At 37.4% G+C, this 18,228-nt stretch overlaps 1 protein-coding gene and 1 long non-coding RNA gene across 8 annotated transcripts in view; one reads left to right on the forward strand and one right to left on the reverse strand.

Annotated features, from left to right (window-relative positions):
- RIMS2 (regulating synaptic membrane exocytosis 2) overlaps nucleotides 1-18,228 on the forward strand; it is a 436,528-nt gene that overhangs the window by 410,759 nt on the left and 7,541 nt on the right. For all 7 annotated transcript variants that reach the window (XM_072949585.1, XM_072949586.1, XM_072949591.1 and 4 more), the window contains one exon: nucleotides 16,952-17,093. In XM_072949585.1, the coding sequence (XP_072805686.1) occupies nucleotides 16,952-17,093 (142 nt within the window). The remainder of the gene's footprint in view (nucleotides 1-16,951; nucleotides 17,094-18,228) is intronic.
- Nucleotides 12,935-18,228, reverse strand: part of LOC116285600 (uncharacterized) — a 31,700-nt gene continuing 26,406 nt past the window's right edge. The window contains exon 6 of the long non-coding RNA XR_012064138.1: nucleotides 12,935-14,291. This is a non-coding gene — a long non-coding RNA (uncharacterized lncRNA). The remainder of the gene's footprint in view (nucleotides 14,292-18,228) is intronic.

Genomic DNA, 18,228 nt, shown 5'->3' on the forward strand with positions numbered 1-18,228 from the left:
TGGAACTTGGTCTGCAGAGCACAGTCCTGTGAATCTGACCATTGATTGTCCATCTCTGGTGTTTGAGCGATGCCCTTATAATTAAGCTAATAAGAAAAACGCGGAAAGGAACTCCCTTTTAAACTTTTCACAGGTGATTTCAAGTCCTTCATAAGGTTTTAAATAACACAACATACATTTTCTTCATGAAGAATTTTCCTTTAAGATTCAACAACTAATACTAAAAACATAATTTGTAAGTCAAAGTAAGAATTGACTTTTAAATAATAGCACCCCACCATTTGAAATGATAAACTAGTTGCAAACTGTGTTCCTCTTTGCACGTATATCCAGAGTAGGTTAGTTATCATTATGCTACCTCTGTGGTTATATATATCATGTATGTAATAGGATTTATTTTGCTTTTATTCTGTGACAGTCAATTACCTCCTGCTAGGAAATCTGTAGTGAGCCCTGATGTAGGAGAAACTACCTACCTGCTCTGATACCAGGCAGAAATCTAGTTTTTTTCCTCCTGTTTTTCCGAGCGGAAGGCAGAGAGGTGGAAGCTGGGCGATTAATATGTCTGGAAAGCGGTCTTCAAAATCATTTGCTAATTAGAGGCTCTCCAGGTTTCGCCTAACTTACTATTGCAATATCAGTTTGTACTAGATCAACACAGAGTTACTGGTAGGGTACTTCCCCATAGAAATATGGCTTTTAATGTTTATACTAATCCTTTGCTGTTCTTGTTTGTACATTTCTGTTTTACTTGTTTTCTATAATTAAATGTTTAACATTTCAGGAAATGTAAGCAAGTCAGGAAGTTAGAATATCAAATTGGGTAAATTAATGATCATAATTGTAGCTAAGATTTTCAGTATTTGTTATTAGCCAAGCACAATTCTAAGAACCTGACAGGCCCACAGCAACCTTGTGGGGCAGTGCTTTTATTATTCCCAGATAACACATGAGGAAATTGAGGCAGAGAGAGGTTCAGAAACATGCCCAAGGTCACCCAGATGTTAGTAAGTAGAGTTAGTATATGAACCCAGGCAGTCAACAACACAACCAGTACGCTCAGTCCAAGCTTCACCTGATTATTATTTGCATATACTTGGCCAGTAAGTGGTTAAACTAGAACTCAAACTCAGGTGTGCCTGAAAATGTATATTTAGATAAAACACAATATTATATATTCATCTCTCAATTTTTAATCTTTTTTTACTTTTTTTTATTGAAGTATAGTTGGTTACAGTGTGTCAATTTCTGGTGTACAGCATAATATCCCAGTCATATAAATAAACACATATATTTGTTTTCATATTCTTTTTCATTAAAGGTTATTATAAGGTATTGAATATAGTTCCCTGTGCTATACAGAAGAAATTTTTTTTCCTCTATTTTAATATATGGTTATTAATATTTGCAAATCTTGAACTCCCAAATTTATCCCTTCCCATCCCCTTTCCCCCCAGTAATCATAAGATTGTTTACTATGTCTGCAAATCTGTTTCTGTTTTGTAGATGAGTTCATTCATGTCTTTTTTTTTTTTTTTTTTAGATTCCACATATAAGTGATATTATATGGTATTTTTCTTTCTCTTTCTGGCTTCACTTAAAATGACGATCTCCAGGTCCATCCATGTTTCTGCAAATGGCATTATTTTATTTTTTATGGCTGAGTAGTAATCCATTGTATAAATATACCACAATTTCTTTATCCAGTAATCTGTCAATGGACATTGAAGTTGCTTCCATGTCTTGGCTATTCTGTATAGTGCTGCTTGAACATTGGGGTGCAAATGTCCTTTTGAATTAGAGTTCGCTCCAGATATATGTCGAGGAGTGGGGTTGCTGGATCATAGGGCAAGTCTACTTTTAGTTTTTTGAGGAATCTCCATACTGTTTTCCATAATGGCTGCACCAAACTACATTCCCACCAACAGTGTAAGAGAGTCTCAATTTTTAATTTTTACACCAAGTCTTCAGTCTTGACTTTGCTTCAGGTAAACTATCATCATTCTTTCTTAGCTTGTAGCTAGACTTATTGGATTTGCAAAATAGCATCCTAAAAGTCTTGAGACAAGAAAAACTTACATAAATATGAAAGTTTTTCACAATTTGAAGTACACTGATTTAACTTTGATTCATACAGACTAATCCCAAAGGAATTCCTACATATACACATGGGAATTTGGAACAGGCTTCTGTCCCATAATATGGTTTCTTGAGGTACCAAGACAAAATGTTCTGTAAAGTAGCTAGCATTTTTAAAAAGAAAGACATAGGTCTCTACAAGCAACTAGAGCAGAGGCTTTCCCCATAAACTAGAGGTCCTTCCACTGGGTTATAGTCATTTTACAGCCAAGAGAAGAATCCTAAATTTCTTTTTTGATTTTGCTATACTCCTTCCACCCATGGAAGTCCTGAGATGTTTGAGAGTGTTTCAACATGCCCTGCAGAGGTATAAAAGTTAGAAATCCACTGGCCTGGAGCAGTGCTGCTCTGCAGTGTTTTTCTCTTCGATACCCACACAAGACACAAAGTACGTGTGGATAACATACTCTTACAAGCTTACTCAGGAATATGTTATAGTCATAACTGCAAAACCCATTCTAATTTATAAAGAAAAGTAAATCCATCATAACAAATTATTTTCACACTGGTTGAGAACAACTTTTCTAAAGAGAGCAGTGGTCTACCAACCAGTATAATTTAACTAAACTAACTGACCGGTTCAGTAAACCGGTCTGATTTTAAAGCGAGTCTCTTTCGGGTTTTTTTTTTGTCTTTTCTGAAATAGTGCAATAGCTAAATAATCTTTAAAGTACTCTGCCTTCCAGTTCCATATTCTCATTTCATTCTTGTACAGCACATCGAGGCTTTACCATTCTACACAAGAAGTGCCAAGAAGATTACTAGAGAGACCATCTTCTTTTCACTCATTCGTTCAAAAATATTTGTTGAGGCTATGAGATGTGTTAGCAGCTGTTAGGTGGATATGCTCCCTGCTTTCTTGGAACTCAGTCTCAGGGAAATAGATATTAATAGGAATAACTGTCATTAAAACTGCGACAAGTCTTAGGAAGGTGAAGTACACAGTCAATCAAAGGTAAGAAAACCTAATTGAGGAGATAGAGAAGGGTGTCGTGAGAAAGTGAGGGTTAAGCATGGATTCAGGTGTCAAGACAGCTCTCTATTTTTCACTGCCAGTATCAGGGCCTCCCACACACCTTTGAAAGCAATTTGCCCAGAGTCCACAGCTGGTAAGTGATGGAACTAAGATCTTAATCCATAATCTGGCTCTGGAGTTTATAATCCCAACTACTCTGTGTATTGTTTCTCCATTGTGACACTGCATTTTCTTATAATATGCTGTGTTGTGAAAATCAAGCTCAGTAACAATGGTTACCGCTTATTGAGCACCTTCTTGGTACATGTTTCTTTGATTTCATGATAATTCTTCAAGGCAGTTATTATTTTCATCATTTGATACATGTGAAAGCTGAGATTTAGAGAAGTTTAACATCTTGGCCACAGATTATAAAGCTCAAAATCCAGAAAGGAATGGTGAATACTCAGTCCTAGCTAATTGATGCCAAATTGAATATCAGCCCAGGGTTGGCAAATTTAGTCTTCTCTTTTCCCTAAGAGAAGCTATAAATGTGAATGTTTACTTAAAGCCTTTAAATTTTTTTCTTTTTCTTTTTTTTTAAATCTACATTTTTTTTTTTAATTGAAGTACAGTCAGTTACAATGTGTCAATTTCTGGTCTACAGCACAGTGTCCAAGTCATGCATATACATACATACATTCATTTTCATATTTTCTCATTGAAGGTTATTACAAGATATGGAACATAGTTCCCTGTGCTATACAGAAGAAACTTTTTTAAAAAATCTACTTTTATGTACAGTGGCTAACATTTGTAAATCTCAAACTCCCAAATTTACCCCTTCCCACTCCCTTTCTCCAGTAAAACCATAAGATTGTTTGGTATGTCTGCAAGTCTATTTCTGTTTCGTAGATAGTTCATAGTGTCCTTTTTTCCTTTTTCTTTTTTTTTAAGATTCCTTGTATGAGTAATATCATATGGTATTTGTCTTTCTCTTTCTGACTTACTTCACTTAGAATGACGATCTATAGTTCCATCCATGTTACTGCAAGTGGCATTGTTTTTCTTTTTATGGCTGAGTAGTATTCCATTGCATAAATAATACCACAACTACTTTATCCAGTCATCTGTCGATGGACATTATTTAGGTTGCTTCCATGTCTTGGCTATTGTATATAGTGCTGCTATGAACATTGGGGTACGTGTTATCTTTTCGAATTAGAGTTCCCTCCGGATATATACCCAGAAGTGGGATTGCTGGATCATTTGGTAAGTCTATTTTTGGTTTTTTAAGGAATCTCCGTACTGTTTTCCATAATGGCTGCACCAAACTACATTCCCACCAGCAGTGGGGGGGGGGTTCCTTTTTCTCCACACCTCTCCAGCATTTATCATTCATGGACTTTTGAATGATAGCCATTCTGACTGGTGTGAGGTGATGATATCTCATTCGGGTTTTAATTTGAATTTCTCTGATAGTTAGTGATACTGAGCATTTTTTAATGTGCCTATTGACCATTTGTATGTCTTCATTGGAGAATTGCTTGTTTAGGTCCTCTGCCCATTTTTTCGATTGAGTTGTTTTTTTTTTTGTTTGTTTGTTACTAAGTTGTATGAGCTGTTTATATATTCTGGAGATTAAGCCTTTGTTAGTTGCATCATTTGCAAATATTTTCTCCCATTTTGTAGGTTGTCATTTTGTTTTGTTAATGATTTCCTTTGCTGTGCAAAAGCTTGAAAGTTTAATTAGGCCCCATTTGTTTATTTTTGCTCTTATTTCTATTGCCTGGGTAGACTGCCCTGGAAGAACATTGCTAAGATTTATGTCAGAAATTGTTCTGCCTATGTTTTCTTCTAGGAGATTTATCGTGTCTTGTCTTATATTTAATCTTTTAAGCCATTTTGAGTTTATTTTTGTGTATGGTGTGAGGGAGTGTTCTAACTTAATTGATTCACATGCTGCTATCCAGTTTTCCCCGCACCACTTGCTGAAGAGACTGTCTGTTCTCCATTGTATATTCTTGCCTCCTTTGTGGAAGATTAATTGACCATAGGTCTGTGGGTTTAACTTCTAGGCTCTCTGTTCTGCTCCATTGATCCATACGTCTGTTTTTATGCTAATACCATGCTGTTGTGATTACTGTAGCTCTGTAGTATTGTCTGAAGTCTGGGAGGTTTATTCCTCCAGCTTCATTCTTTTTCTTCAATATTGCTTTGGCAATTCTGGGTCTTTTGTTTAAATTTTAGGATTGTTTGTTCCAATTTTGTAAAAAAAAAAAAATGTCCTGGATAATTCGATAGGGATCTCATTAAATCTGTAGATTGCTTTGGACAGTATGGCCATTTTAACAATATTGATTCTTCCAATCCAAGAGCATGGGCTATCTTTCCATTTCTTTAAATCATCTTTAATTTTCTTAATAACTGTTTTGTAGTTCTCCATGTATAAGTCTTTCACCTCCTTGGTCAGATTTATTCCTAAGTATTTTATTGTTTTGGATGCAATTTTAAAAGAGATTGTTTCTTTAGTTTCTTTTCCTGCTAATTCATTGTTAGTGTAAAGAAATACAACTGACTTTTGTATGTTAATCATGTATCCTGCTACCTTGCTGAATTCTTTTATCAGCTGTAACCGTTTCTGTGAGGTGCTTTTAGGATTTTCTATATATAGTATCATGTCATCCACTTACAGTGACAATTTTACCTCTTCTTTTCCATTTTGGATCCTTTTATTTCTTTTTCTTGCCTCATTGCTGTGGATTTCTAAGACTGTGTTGAACAGAAGTGGCAAAAATGGGCATCCTTGTCTTGTTCCAAATTTTAGTGGGAAGGTTTTCACTTTTTCACCATTGAGTACTATGCTGGCTGTAGGTTTGTCATAAACAGCTTTTATTATATTAAGATATGTTCCCTCTATACCCACTTTGGTAAAGACTTTTTATCATAAATCGGTACTGAATTTTATCAAAACTTTTAAATTTTAAAATGTTAGCACCCAAATGAAAAAATTAAACATTAATTGAACCAAACAAAACATACCTACTGACCAAATGTGGCCCAAATGTGTGCCACTAGTTGGCAATTTCTGCCAAGAAAATGCTTTCTTCCCAAATGTTTTCAGTTCTCTTTCTTCCTTCACATTCTCATTGTCACCTTAATAGTTTAGGACTGTATTAGTTCACCTTTGAAATCATCCCACTCTCCCAACCTGCTCTCTCTACCTTCTTGATCTCCCCATTCCAGTCTAACTTCATTTCCCCTATATCAATTTTCTTAAACATCATCTTGAGCTTGACACTACTCTTCCTTCAAAAGCTTTAGTAGATTCCCAGCTCTTACTAAATAAAGCCTTTAGCCTGACATTCAGTGTCTTTTTAACTATCTGGTTCCTACATACAGTTTGGCTCTTCTGCCTTTCAAGCCTCTTTAGGAGCCCAGTGATTCAGTAAAACTAAGCCTTTTTGCTCTTTGTCTCCAAATTCAGTAGCTTCAGATTCAAAGGTTAGGGCAATGCTGTCTGATCAGCAGAATGTCAGCCATATGCTCATGCCCTAGTTGCCAGGCAGGTTGGAAAAATGGCACCTGACAATTTTAGCTTATATAATTGAAGGATATGTTATTTCTCATACATTGGAAGAGGGTTCAAATGCTAGTGGGCCAAAAACATTAACAAATATCCACTTAATATAATTACCAGTGGGGGAAAAACCATTAAGCACAGCCTAATTACCTATTTTCAAGTTTTAAAATACTAGTTTGCTATTTGGTAATTGTCTTCTTTACTCAGTAAGCATAAGCAGACAAAGGGAAAAGAAATCTATGGAAGAAACCTAAGGTAAAAAATACAGCTCTCTTAGTTTTAACTTTTCCTGCAGATTTGGCCACTTGAATATCTGTGGACATTCTTAGTTTGAATCTAGAACATAGTCAATCTCTCCCTCAGAAAGATAACCTTATAATATCATCCATTTACTCCATGCAGATTGAAATCTAGGATCTCTGAGTGGTGTATAGTCCTCTCCCTCATAGTCAGAGGTGGCTTTTCATGTTATTGGGACCTTGTAAGCCTAAAGACATGCTGTCTGCCTCCAATACATCCAATTTAAATGGTACAGTAGCAACAGGCTAACCAAAATAAAAAATTTCATTTCAAGAGGAGAAATAGGAAATACAAATCAATCAATCATCCACAGGAATTATCAAGTCCCACTCGGAGGCAATGGCAAAGATTGAGAGTAGAATACATTTCTTGGTTTACTCATCTGGCACCCTGGTTCTGTTTTCTGGAAAGTGTTGCAACGCCCTTTATTCTTCATGGCCACAAAGGTTTGCAGTGAAGAGGAGGCGTCATAGCTTTTATAGCCCACCTGTTAGTGCAGATTAGGAAACTACTTACTTAGGGGTTGAGCAGACTTTTGTAAGTAAGCTCATAATGTTTGTTTTCTGTATAGATCCTTCAAAAATTCAGGAGAGTGTTTGATTCCAGTTTCAGGTGTGAGTAACTCCAACCAAACATCTCATTGGACAAAGATTTTAAGCCTCAAGATTCTGTTCTTTTAGTTTCTAGCCTCTGTGCCCTGCCCACTTCCTTTGTTCTCAACTCAGTGGCATCCACCTTGATATCATCTGAAAACAGTGAGTGTGCATGGGAAGACAACCCCATAATCCAATTCAGCCAGCAGGCTCTCTCCATTTCTATGACAAGGCCCCACTTATTTATGTGTAGTTTTCTTCCTGAAAGTTTAGAATAATTTCACATTATTCCAGTCATTTTCGAATAAGGGCTTGTATAACATAGAATTTTACTTTTTCACACAGACTACAGTATTTGATCCTTTTTTGTCACTAGTCATTAAATACCACTACGTTCCATATATTCTGTGACATAGGCTAAGTACAATCTCAGGTTTGCACAAAAGAACTCTGAGCTTCAGACAGGAAGTTACTGCCCAGAGTTTGCAAATGATCAAATAAAAACTTGAACTCATATCATCTGATTCTAAAATGGCATTCTCTTCTCACCACAAAATGCTGCCTGAAAATAGCTAACTTGAGAGTTAAGAAGAGGTTGGTGATATTTCATGTCCATTCTTGAGAGAAAAACAGGCATGAATATCAGTGGACTGATGCATGACCAAGGATAGATCTGTCAGTTAAAAAAAAAAAAAAAGCCAAAAACCAGGGGGCAATTTTCTAAATATTTTTAACTTTGCCATAATAGCAACATCAGATAATAGGAACAAGAGAGTACCATAAAAATGACAACTCCCAAAAGAATAACAATGAGGGCAATAATTTCTTATATTTAAATGTGTTAAGATACCAGAAATATAAACCTCAACTTTCATGTTAAAAAAAAGTATGATTTTACTGCAAAAGAGTCGTAAGCTTGGTTTTATTTCTTATTAAAATCAGGATTAATAATTATTAACAATATTAACAAATAATAGTAGAAGCAGGGTGTTCTGATTCTCTAGGGTAGCCTCTTTGTTTTATATAAAACCACCAAACTATTTTCCAAAGTTGCTATACCAGTTTGCATTAAATGAAAAGTTCTTGTTCCTCCACATCCTCATCAGCATTTGATGTTGTCAGCATTCTGAATTTTGGCCATTCTGATAGGTGTTTACTGGTATCCCCATTGTTGTTTTAATTTGCATTTCCCTGATGACGTGATGAGCATCTTTTCATATGATTACTTGCTATCTATTTACTAGCTGCTTTGGTGAGGTGTCTGTTGGGGTGTTTGGCCCATCTTCTAATCAGATTGTCTCCTTATTGTTGAGTTTTAAAAGGTCTTTGTGTATTTTGCATAATAGTTCATTACTGGACATGTCTTTTGCAGATACTTTCTTCCGGCCTGTGGCTTATCTTCTCATTCTTCTGGCAGAGTTTTGTTGTTGTTGTTGTTTTGTGGCTTTTTTTTTTTTAAGAGCAGAGCTTTTTAATGAAGTCGAACTTATTAATCCTTTCTTTCATGGATCATGCTGTTGGTGTGGTATCTGAAGTTATCCTGGTGATGTGGATATGGTATTCAAGGTCATCTAGGTTTTCTCCTATGTTGTCTTCTAGGAATTTTATAGTTTTGCATTTCTACATGTAGGTCTGTGATTCATTTTGAGTTAATTTTTGTGAAGGTTTTAAGGTCTGTGTCTAGATTTTCTTTCTTTCCTCTTTTTTTTTTTTTTTGACATGTGGATGTCCAGTTGTTCCAGCACCATTTGCTGAAGAGACCATGTCTGCTCCACTGTATTGCCTGTGCTCCTTTGTCAAATATCAGTTACTGTATTTATTCTGGTCTATTTCTGGGCTCTATATTCTGTTTCATTGATCTGTTTATCTATTTCACCAATACCACATTGTCCTGATTACTGTAGCTTTATAGTAAGTCTTGAAGTTGGGGAGAGTCAGTCCTCCAACCTTATTCTTTTCCTTCAATATTGTGTTGGTAATTTTAGGTCTTTTGCCTCTACATATAAACTTTATAGTCAGTTTGTCAATACATACAAAATAACTTGCTGGGATAGTCATTGGGATTGCATTGAATCTGCAGATCTGGTCAGCAAGAACTGACATCCGGACAATATTGAGTCTCCCTGTTCATGAATATGGAGTATCTCTCCATTATTTAGTTCTTCTTTGATTTTATTCATCAAAGTTTTGTAGTTTTCTTCATATAGATCTTGTACCTATTTTGTTAGATTTATACCGAAGTATTTCATTATGGGGATGCTAGTATCAATAATATTGTGGTTTTAATGTCAAATTCCACTTGTTCACTGCTGGTATATAGGAAAACAATTGACTTTTGTACATTAACCTTGTCCTTGGCAATCTTGCCATAATCACTTATTAGTTCCAGGAGTTTTTATGTCAGATCTTTCAGATTTTCTGCATAGACAATCAGGCCACCTGTAAACAAAGACACTTTTATTTTTCCTTTCTCCATCTGTATACTTTTTCTTATTGCATTAGCTAGAACTTGCAGTATGATGTTGAAAGGACTGGTAAGAAGGAAGATTGTTGCTTTATATCAGATCTTGGTGGGAACGCTTCAAGTTTCTCACTATTAAGTATGATGTTAGCTGTAAGGGTTTTTTTGCAGATATTCTTTATCAAGTTGTGGAAACTCTCCTCTATTCCTAGTTTACTGAGAGTTTTTATGATGACTAGGTGTTGGGTTTTGTTGAATGCTTTTTCTGCACCTGCTGATATGATCATGTGATTTTACTTTTTTAGCTTGTTGATGTGATAGAATACGTTAATTGATCCTTTTGAACCAGCATTGCATAACTGGGTAAATCCCACTTCATCGTGGTGTGTAATTCTTTTTATACGTTGTTGGATTTGAAGCATCTACCCTGAAGTTACACAGGCCAGTTTTGTTCACATTTCATTGGCCAAGAAAGTCACATGACCACACCAAACTTCGTAAGTGGAGAATGTGAATATATTTAAACAGTCCTGATGTCTACCATAACTGTGACCTCTACATGTAGCTCACTGTATTGTAGCTATTAACTACTTAACTTTCATAATATTTCTGGCAAAACTGTTGGAATGGATGGATTTGTGTTAAACTCTAAATTTTGGAAATCAACTGTTAATTTTTATCAATTTCTATTTATTTCAGTTGTTAATGTAAATTCTAGATTAGCCTCAAAGAAAGTGTCAGATATTTGTCCCTATTTTGTTTAGACTTGCAGAGATTTGAATTGCTGTTTATTATGGTGAGAAGCGCTGACAAACATTAATATAAGTGCACAAGCTTTTATACACAACTACAGTAATCTCATGAATGTCCCCTTATTGATATCTTGCAGGACCAAATAGGTAAATAAATCAGTTTCGCTCACGTCTTGATATAATATCTGCTGATGGGAAGTTATATCCATAGTGGCCACCATGGAGGCTGGGGAGAGTACTGGGGGCAATTCTTATACTTGAAATTTTGAGAAATTAGAGGAGTTAGAAGACAGCTTAAGTGCAATCTGAAATTATTACTGGTTTTTAAAGATGAAAATCTACTGAAGAGGGACTAGCCACTCTGGACCTCAGCTTGCTCATTGCTACAATAAGGGAGTACATAAAATGCAAAGATACACTGGATTCCATCTAAGATAGCCTCTGAAATTCTATGAATCAATAATTTTAGAGATTCTCATTTTAATGTGTTTTAAAAATTCTCTAAATGTAATGCAAGTAGCTTCTCTAAATTATGCATGCAAAATATTTGAATTAAATGCACAAATAGGGCTTATTAACTCAAAGCACATAAAGTGTAGTCAAAACTAAAAAATTAAAGTCACTTTTCAGAATCCACCAACCTGTCTTCAACCTGTTTTCATAAATTATTCCCCATATTAATGTCAAGAAAATCCTGACTCTAAAGTAAGACTGTCTTCAGTAGGGGATGAGTCTTTCCCAGTGAGAACAAGCAGGAATGGGTTCTGCGGATACAAGATTTGGAAGGACGTCACCCTGACATTAAATTAGGCATTTGATTGTAAGCCTCATCTTGAGGCTTAGGAGAGTTTCCAAGTCAGAAGCAGAGAGGACTTTTTGATTTTTTATTGTCAAGTCACTCAAAAGGTTTCCTGGTTTTCAGCTATTTTTAGGGGAAATTGAAACTTTGATCATTTAATCAAATGTCTTTCTTTGAATACAGAGAGTGCCAACTAAATGAGTCATCAGACTAAGCAGAGCAGAATAACAAGGACACCCACCGTGTTGCTTTCTGCTTGTGGTATTTTGTAATTTAAGAACTTGATTTTTAGCTGCAGCACCTTCTCCAGAGACACTCTGGCTTAAAACACCTAACACCACAGGGAGTGGTTTAAGGGCTCTGCAATAGCATGATCTGGGCCTTAGCTCTGTAGTTACTTTTTCTTAACCATGGTTGTTGAGTTCTTATAGATAACTTCAGTTGGTCTACTTCTGTGGTCACAAGAGGTTATTTTTATAGACCTCCCATTTAAAAAAGAATTTCTAAAGAATTACCTATTGCTGCTCAACAGTTATCACAAATTTAGCAGCTTAAAACAATACCCACTTATTAGTTCACAGTTCTGTAGGTCACACATCTGGCATGGCTTGGCTGTGTTTTTGCTTAGGGTATCACATGGCTGAAACCAAGGTGTTGGCTGGGCTGAGCTCTTATCTGGAGGCTCTGGGGGAAAGTCTGCCTCCAGGATCATTCAGGTTGTTGGCAGAATCCAGTTCCTTGCAGTTCTTGGTCTGAGGTCCCCATCTTCTTGCTGCCTGTCAGCTAAGCATTGCTGAAGGCTGCTCTCATGTTCTTCCCACATGGTCCCCCCATCTTCAAGCCAAGAGAGGTACACTGAATCCTTCTTACTTTTTAGATCTCCTTGACTGACTCTTCTGGAACCAACCAGAAAAAGCAATCTGCTTTTAATGGGTTCATGTGGCTATGTTAAGCCCACTGAGATAATCTCCCTATCTTGGGGTGAACTGACTAGCAACCTTAATTACATGTGCAGCATCCCTTTTGCCATGTGAAATATCATAATCATGGCGGCCATCTTAGGATTCTGCCCACTACACTTTCTTTATGCAGACATTCTCTGTATATAGATTCAGTTTTTAGGTTGAATAACTTGACAAAGCTTTTGAAACATTAAATGTGAATCAGTACAATGAGTCATATTTAGGCTAAATTACTTTTATTGTGAATGTGATACAAAGGATTTGTGATACTGAAAAATACATTTACTTTAAAAATAAGTTTATAGATGTATCAGATAAAAGTACATTTAAAAATCATCTTTAAAGAAGCTATTATAAATGTTCAGCATATGCTTAGAATTCCTTGATACCATCAAAAGCCAATGAGTAGCCTTATCTCCTCAATGTATGCTGTTACTCATGGCTTTTGTCATACATTAATGACACAAACTCTTAGACTTCAGCACTAAAAGAGATCAGAGATCATCTGTCACCCTCCCCCTCCTGTGTTTTCTTCATAAATGAGAAACCAGAGACTCAGGGAAGGGATGTGATTCAGAGAAGGCTACAGAGCCAGCTAGCCAGGGGGAGAACCTGGCCTAGAAGACATGCTTTCTGATTTCCTGTCTGGTAGAAACACTAGTTAGCAGTAACATTAACTGGAGATTTTCTATACAGCAGGCCCTATCCTATGCAGTTTAAATATATTGCTTTCCTTAACCCTCACAAAAATTCTATATGGTGTTGCCATTTCACAGTTTGAATAAAACTAGATCACAGAGAACGTAACTTGCTTCACATCTAGTATATATAATGGAGCAGGAATTCAAAGAGAAACAGTTTGACACTGTTCCCGAAAAACCAGCCTCTGTACCCTCATAGCCAAAGTGAGACTCAGAGGCAGAGGTATGGGAGAATTGGAAAAGAACAGTTTTATTGCTTTGCCAAGCAAAGGGGAGTCACAACAGGCTAATGCCTCAGAGACTGTGAATCCATCATGGGGTTGGTATCCTGAGGTTTTATAGGAAAACCAGACGGAACAGAAAGGCAACAACAACTAGAGTGTTTCCCAGGGTGCTGTACTCTTCTGAATCTTGATGAATCCACCTGCCATCATAGAGAAACTCCAGAGGGTCTGTTCATTCTGCTGAGGCTATCAGCCCATGACCACCTTTCTAGAATACAGCCTCTGGGTCAGAGGATAAGCTATTCTGGGTAAAGAAGGTATAGGGAGTGGAGAGTGTAATGGAAAGGTTAGGGGCTGTTGAGCACAAAAGTAGTTGAACAAGTAAAGCAGAGATTGGGGGGAGGGCTTGTCAGAGGAAAGAGGAAAACAATTTGCAGGAATTTTAAGTGAGAATGAATCAGCAAACAGCTTTAGCATCAGGGAAGCCATTTTGTTAGTTTCCTACCCTGTCAGCCCCAGGCCTGACCTCTTCACTGTGCTCTGCTCTCTCCACCCCACCAGCCACTTGTAGCAGGGTCTTCCCCATGCACTCACAGAGTTAGCTTGGTATCATCTCCACGGAACGGCCGCACAAGCTACCCTTCGGTTATATTCCGACAACAAGTCAGTGACTAGCAGAGAATTCGGAGTCAGGGAACCGTGTAGAAACTCTGATGCTGTCACTGTCTACATGGCCTCAGGGAGTTGTGTAACTGCTGGGTTCCTTGGATACAGTATCTGTGAAATGGGGATTGTCGGAGTTCTAAAGAGGACACAAACAATCTGTAAACAAAAGGATTACATGCTCACTGTATTGTTATTCTTTAACAAGTGGTGGCTAGTTCTCATCATCCTGTAACAGCAGATTTTCAAGTCACTTTTGCTATTGCAGTCAGACATTAAATGAAAAACAGTAGATGTTTGATATTGTAAAGTCTGAGTCCTGAGACCTTTAGGAATTTCATTTAGTTTGAAAGTCGTTTCCTGTACATAAGCTCATTCTGCATTTTCAGATGTCACTGAGGTTGTATGTCTCACTTGATGGTGATTTTTCACACAGGCATTCTTCACAGGAGGGGAACAGTAAAGCTGTGTGGAGAGGCCACGACCCAGCCGTCGGCCTGGCTCCCCTACACCAGCCCAGCACCTTTCGTGATTCCAGTTCACACCTGGACAGAATTTTACTGCTTTATGTTGTGGCCATTTGGGGATCACTGTCAAAGTCATAAATATTAAATTTATGGCTATCAAGGTCTACTCTTCATCCCCATCCTTTTTGTTATTGTTAACATTTCATCCCTTGTTTTATGTGTATGTGTAGTTTTTGCTAGACCATTTGAAAGTAAGTTGCAGACAGTATAGCATTTTAGATCTGAATACTTCAGCATGTACCTCCTAATGATAAGGAAATCTTTTAAAATACATGCCATTATCTACCTAGGAAAAAATTAACAATTTTCTTATCCCATCTAATATCCAATTCATAGACACACTTTCCCTACTTGTCCTAAAATTGCTTTTAATGTTTTGCTTTTAGGATTTCTTTTTGTTGGTTTGTTTTTTCCTTAAAAAGAAACCAAAGTACACTCATAGCATTTAATGGTTACATCCCTGTGATGTTTTTAAATCTGCAACAGTTCCCCCACCTTGTTTGTTTTCATGGTACTAACTTTAAGAGACGAGGTCAATTCTCTTGGACAAAACTCCACGTTCTGGGTTTACCTGATTTTGTGTGTATCATTTATCTTGTTATTCTGTCTTCTCTATTTTTGAAAACTTAGAAGTTGGTTCCAAAGACCTGATTAGAAACAGGTTGTATATTTTTGTCCAGAACAACTTGATAGGTGCTACTGTGATTGCCACTATTAATGGTGCTAAGTTTGCTCACTTGATGAAGACAGTGATGGCCAGGACTCCCAGTATTAAAGTACACGTTTTCCTGTCATAAGTAGAACTAATTTGTGGAGTGATTTTTTTGGCTCATATGAATATCCTTTTATTTAATGGTGTTTGCATCCATTGATGTGCCTTACTGGAATTATTTATTCCACTGGAGGTTGCAAATTGGTAGTTTTTAAATTTTATTTTCTATATGTATTATCTAACATTTCTCGGTAAAGAAGAGCTTTCTCATCAATGGGAGATGTTTTGTCTTATACTTCATATCAGTACAACATGTCTTCCTATCAGTTATCTAAAATATCAGTCTTTGTGGAGCTAAGTTGTAGATCAATCATAATTTATATTTTATATATACTTTTTAAAGCATTTTGGTGTGCATTAAAGTTGGAAGTGGAGAATAGATGAAATTTAAAGCAGTGTTTCAAAATGGTGAGTCAATATTATAATAAGGGGCTTGGTGAAAAGGATTTCAACAGGTCACTGGCAATATCACCAAATATTTATTGATCTAAGATGAAATGATTAACACCAGACACTAAAAGAGCTTACCATATCCAAAAATACTAATGATATGCATGGTCAATGTGGATAAATATTTAGGGCCAATAGGAAGGAAATTAGTGCAAATGATTTTGACCATCCCCCTGTTGCTCCAGCTTTGTCATCTCTCAACTCCACATTCCAACTTGTAAGGCCTTTGATAATTTGGGCTCAGTTTCTTGGATCTCAATCTACCCATTTACAAGCCCAGCTCAAATCCCACTCCCTCTGTGAAGCTCCCTAGTCCCCGTCCTCTGCGAACAGCACTTCGTACCCCTGCCACACGTGTGGCCCTTGACTCAGTTTCCTGTTTGGTCTTCTAATTGGCTTCTGTAAGTAAACCTCACAGCCAGACTGTTGAAGATCCTTAAGTCCATGACTAGCCATGACCAAAATTTAAAAGCTCTTTTTTTCACATGGCAGTGCTAGGTTTTCCATTCCCTAGGAGCATCTCTGTGAAAGTCACCAACAGATGTGAAACTGTTACCAAGCAAGGCTAGCTCCTTAGTGTAGCTTTCTTTGCTTTCTAATACTGATCACCAGACAAAAACAGGTTTTCGTGTGGAAGTTAAAGCTAGAATTGAGAATTACTCACCACCTGTTCTTTGGAAATAATGTGACGGCTTTTTACTATGTTGAAAAAAGACAGGAAGAAGAAAAGGGCAAAAATTAACCTTCCATTTAACTATTACAATGAAAACACAGCTTATTTTATTTTACACAGTTTGAACCTTTTTGTTCCTTTTGTTACCATTTTGAACACTGTTTTAAATGGAAATAAAACAATGGTATTTTGTGTTTCTTAAAAGACTTTTTGGAAAATTCCCATCCCACTCAACAAGACATTGTTTGAAATACCTGTTTCTCTCTGTCTCCCTAATAAGAGCTCTCTGTATTTATGCAGTTCTTCTCATCTGAGGACCTCAGAGCACTGGCTGACATTTTTTTGTTATCAGATGGTGATGACAGGACTGTCATGCTTTTGTTTTCTGTCTGGGCAGAAGCCGGAGGTAAGAAGCTACGGAGCACCGTCCAGAGAAGTACAGAGACAGGCTTGGCTGTGGAGATGAGGAACTGGATGACCCGGCAGGCAAGCCGAGAATCGACAGATGGCAGCATGAACAGCTACAGCTCAGAAGGAAAGTGAGTAAGCTGGCTGCGATGTGGTCTCTGCCACACCTTGCCAGGGCCCTGCTGCGCTGCCACACTCTCCGTGCTGCCACAAAAGCTAACTCACGTGCTCTCGCGCGCCGTTTGAACTCACTAACTCGCTGTAGAGAAAACTTGCTCGCCTGCTGCTGAGAAATGTGACCTCTCTGGCTTTTTATATCCAGGAAGATAGGTTTGGGGATAAAGTGTTTCACTTTAGTGGCAAGATGCTGAAATGTGGCTGTCACAATATGTGCAAATAGAAGTTTGCCCTACCTTGAAATAATACATAAAGGCACAAATAATAAGCACTGGTGCCCACACCACGTGAACTAGGCGGATTAAAGAGATCTTTTGCTCTAAGAGCTATTCCCAAAAAATAGAGAATACTGACACATACGTAGTTCTGTTAAGTAACAAGCAGCTCAGATAAATGTTAACAGCCAGAAAGAAACACGGCAAAGAAAGTTGGTGAGCCTTCCCTGTCGGTGGTTATCATGTAGTTCCCCTTGAAGTCACTGCATCTGAGAGATTTTTAAAGCATCTGTAAAGACGGCGCAGCCCTGTCGCCAACAAGTTAGCGGTAATTAGCAGCTGCAGAGCCCGTAGGTGGACATGGAGAGGACACTAATAGAGGAGAGCGGGGTTTACTGACCCCCGTCTGTCATCCCCATGGAAGCATCGGATGTTGAGGCCACATACATGTAGTCAGTTCACAGATGGGAGGCCATAGGAGCTGCTGGCAGAGCGCTGACGATATGCCCCAGGGAACGTTTGTCTAGCACAATTATATAAATACAAGAGATGTGTGTGGTTTCCATGTGTTTACAAATAAGGTTATATGTGATACTTATGGAAGCATTAAATGTGTATTTGGGAATTAAGGTTGGGGGAAGTAGATTTGACATTAATCAAGGAAGTCTTAGATGGAGAGTCAAGTTTTAAAATGTGCACTGAGCACTTGTCACTGCAGAGCGCTGTGTCAGGCACTGTGACCCCTGCACGCCAATATTTATCATCTTATTGGAGCAATGGGATGACTACTTATAAATTCATTCAACAGATATTCTCATACCTTCTCGTGTTCCAGGCACTTTGTTCTGCGGTGCGGATGTAAGTCATACGAGGG

Source organism: Vicugna pacos, chromosome 25 (genome assembly GCF_048564905.1).
Source record: "Vicugna pacos chromosome 25, VicPac4, whole genome shotgun sequence".
NCBI lineage: Eukaryota > Metazoa > Chordata > Mammalia > Artiodactyla > Camelidae > Vicugna > Vicugna pacos.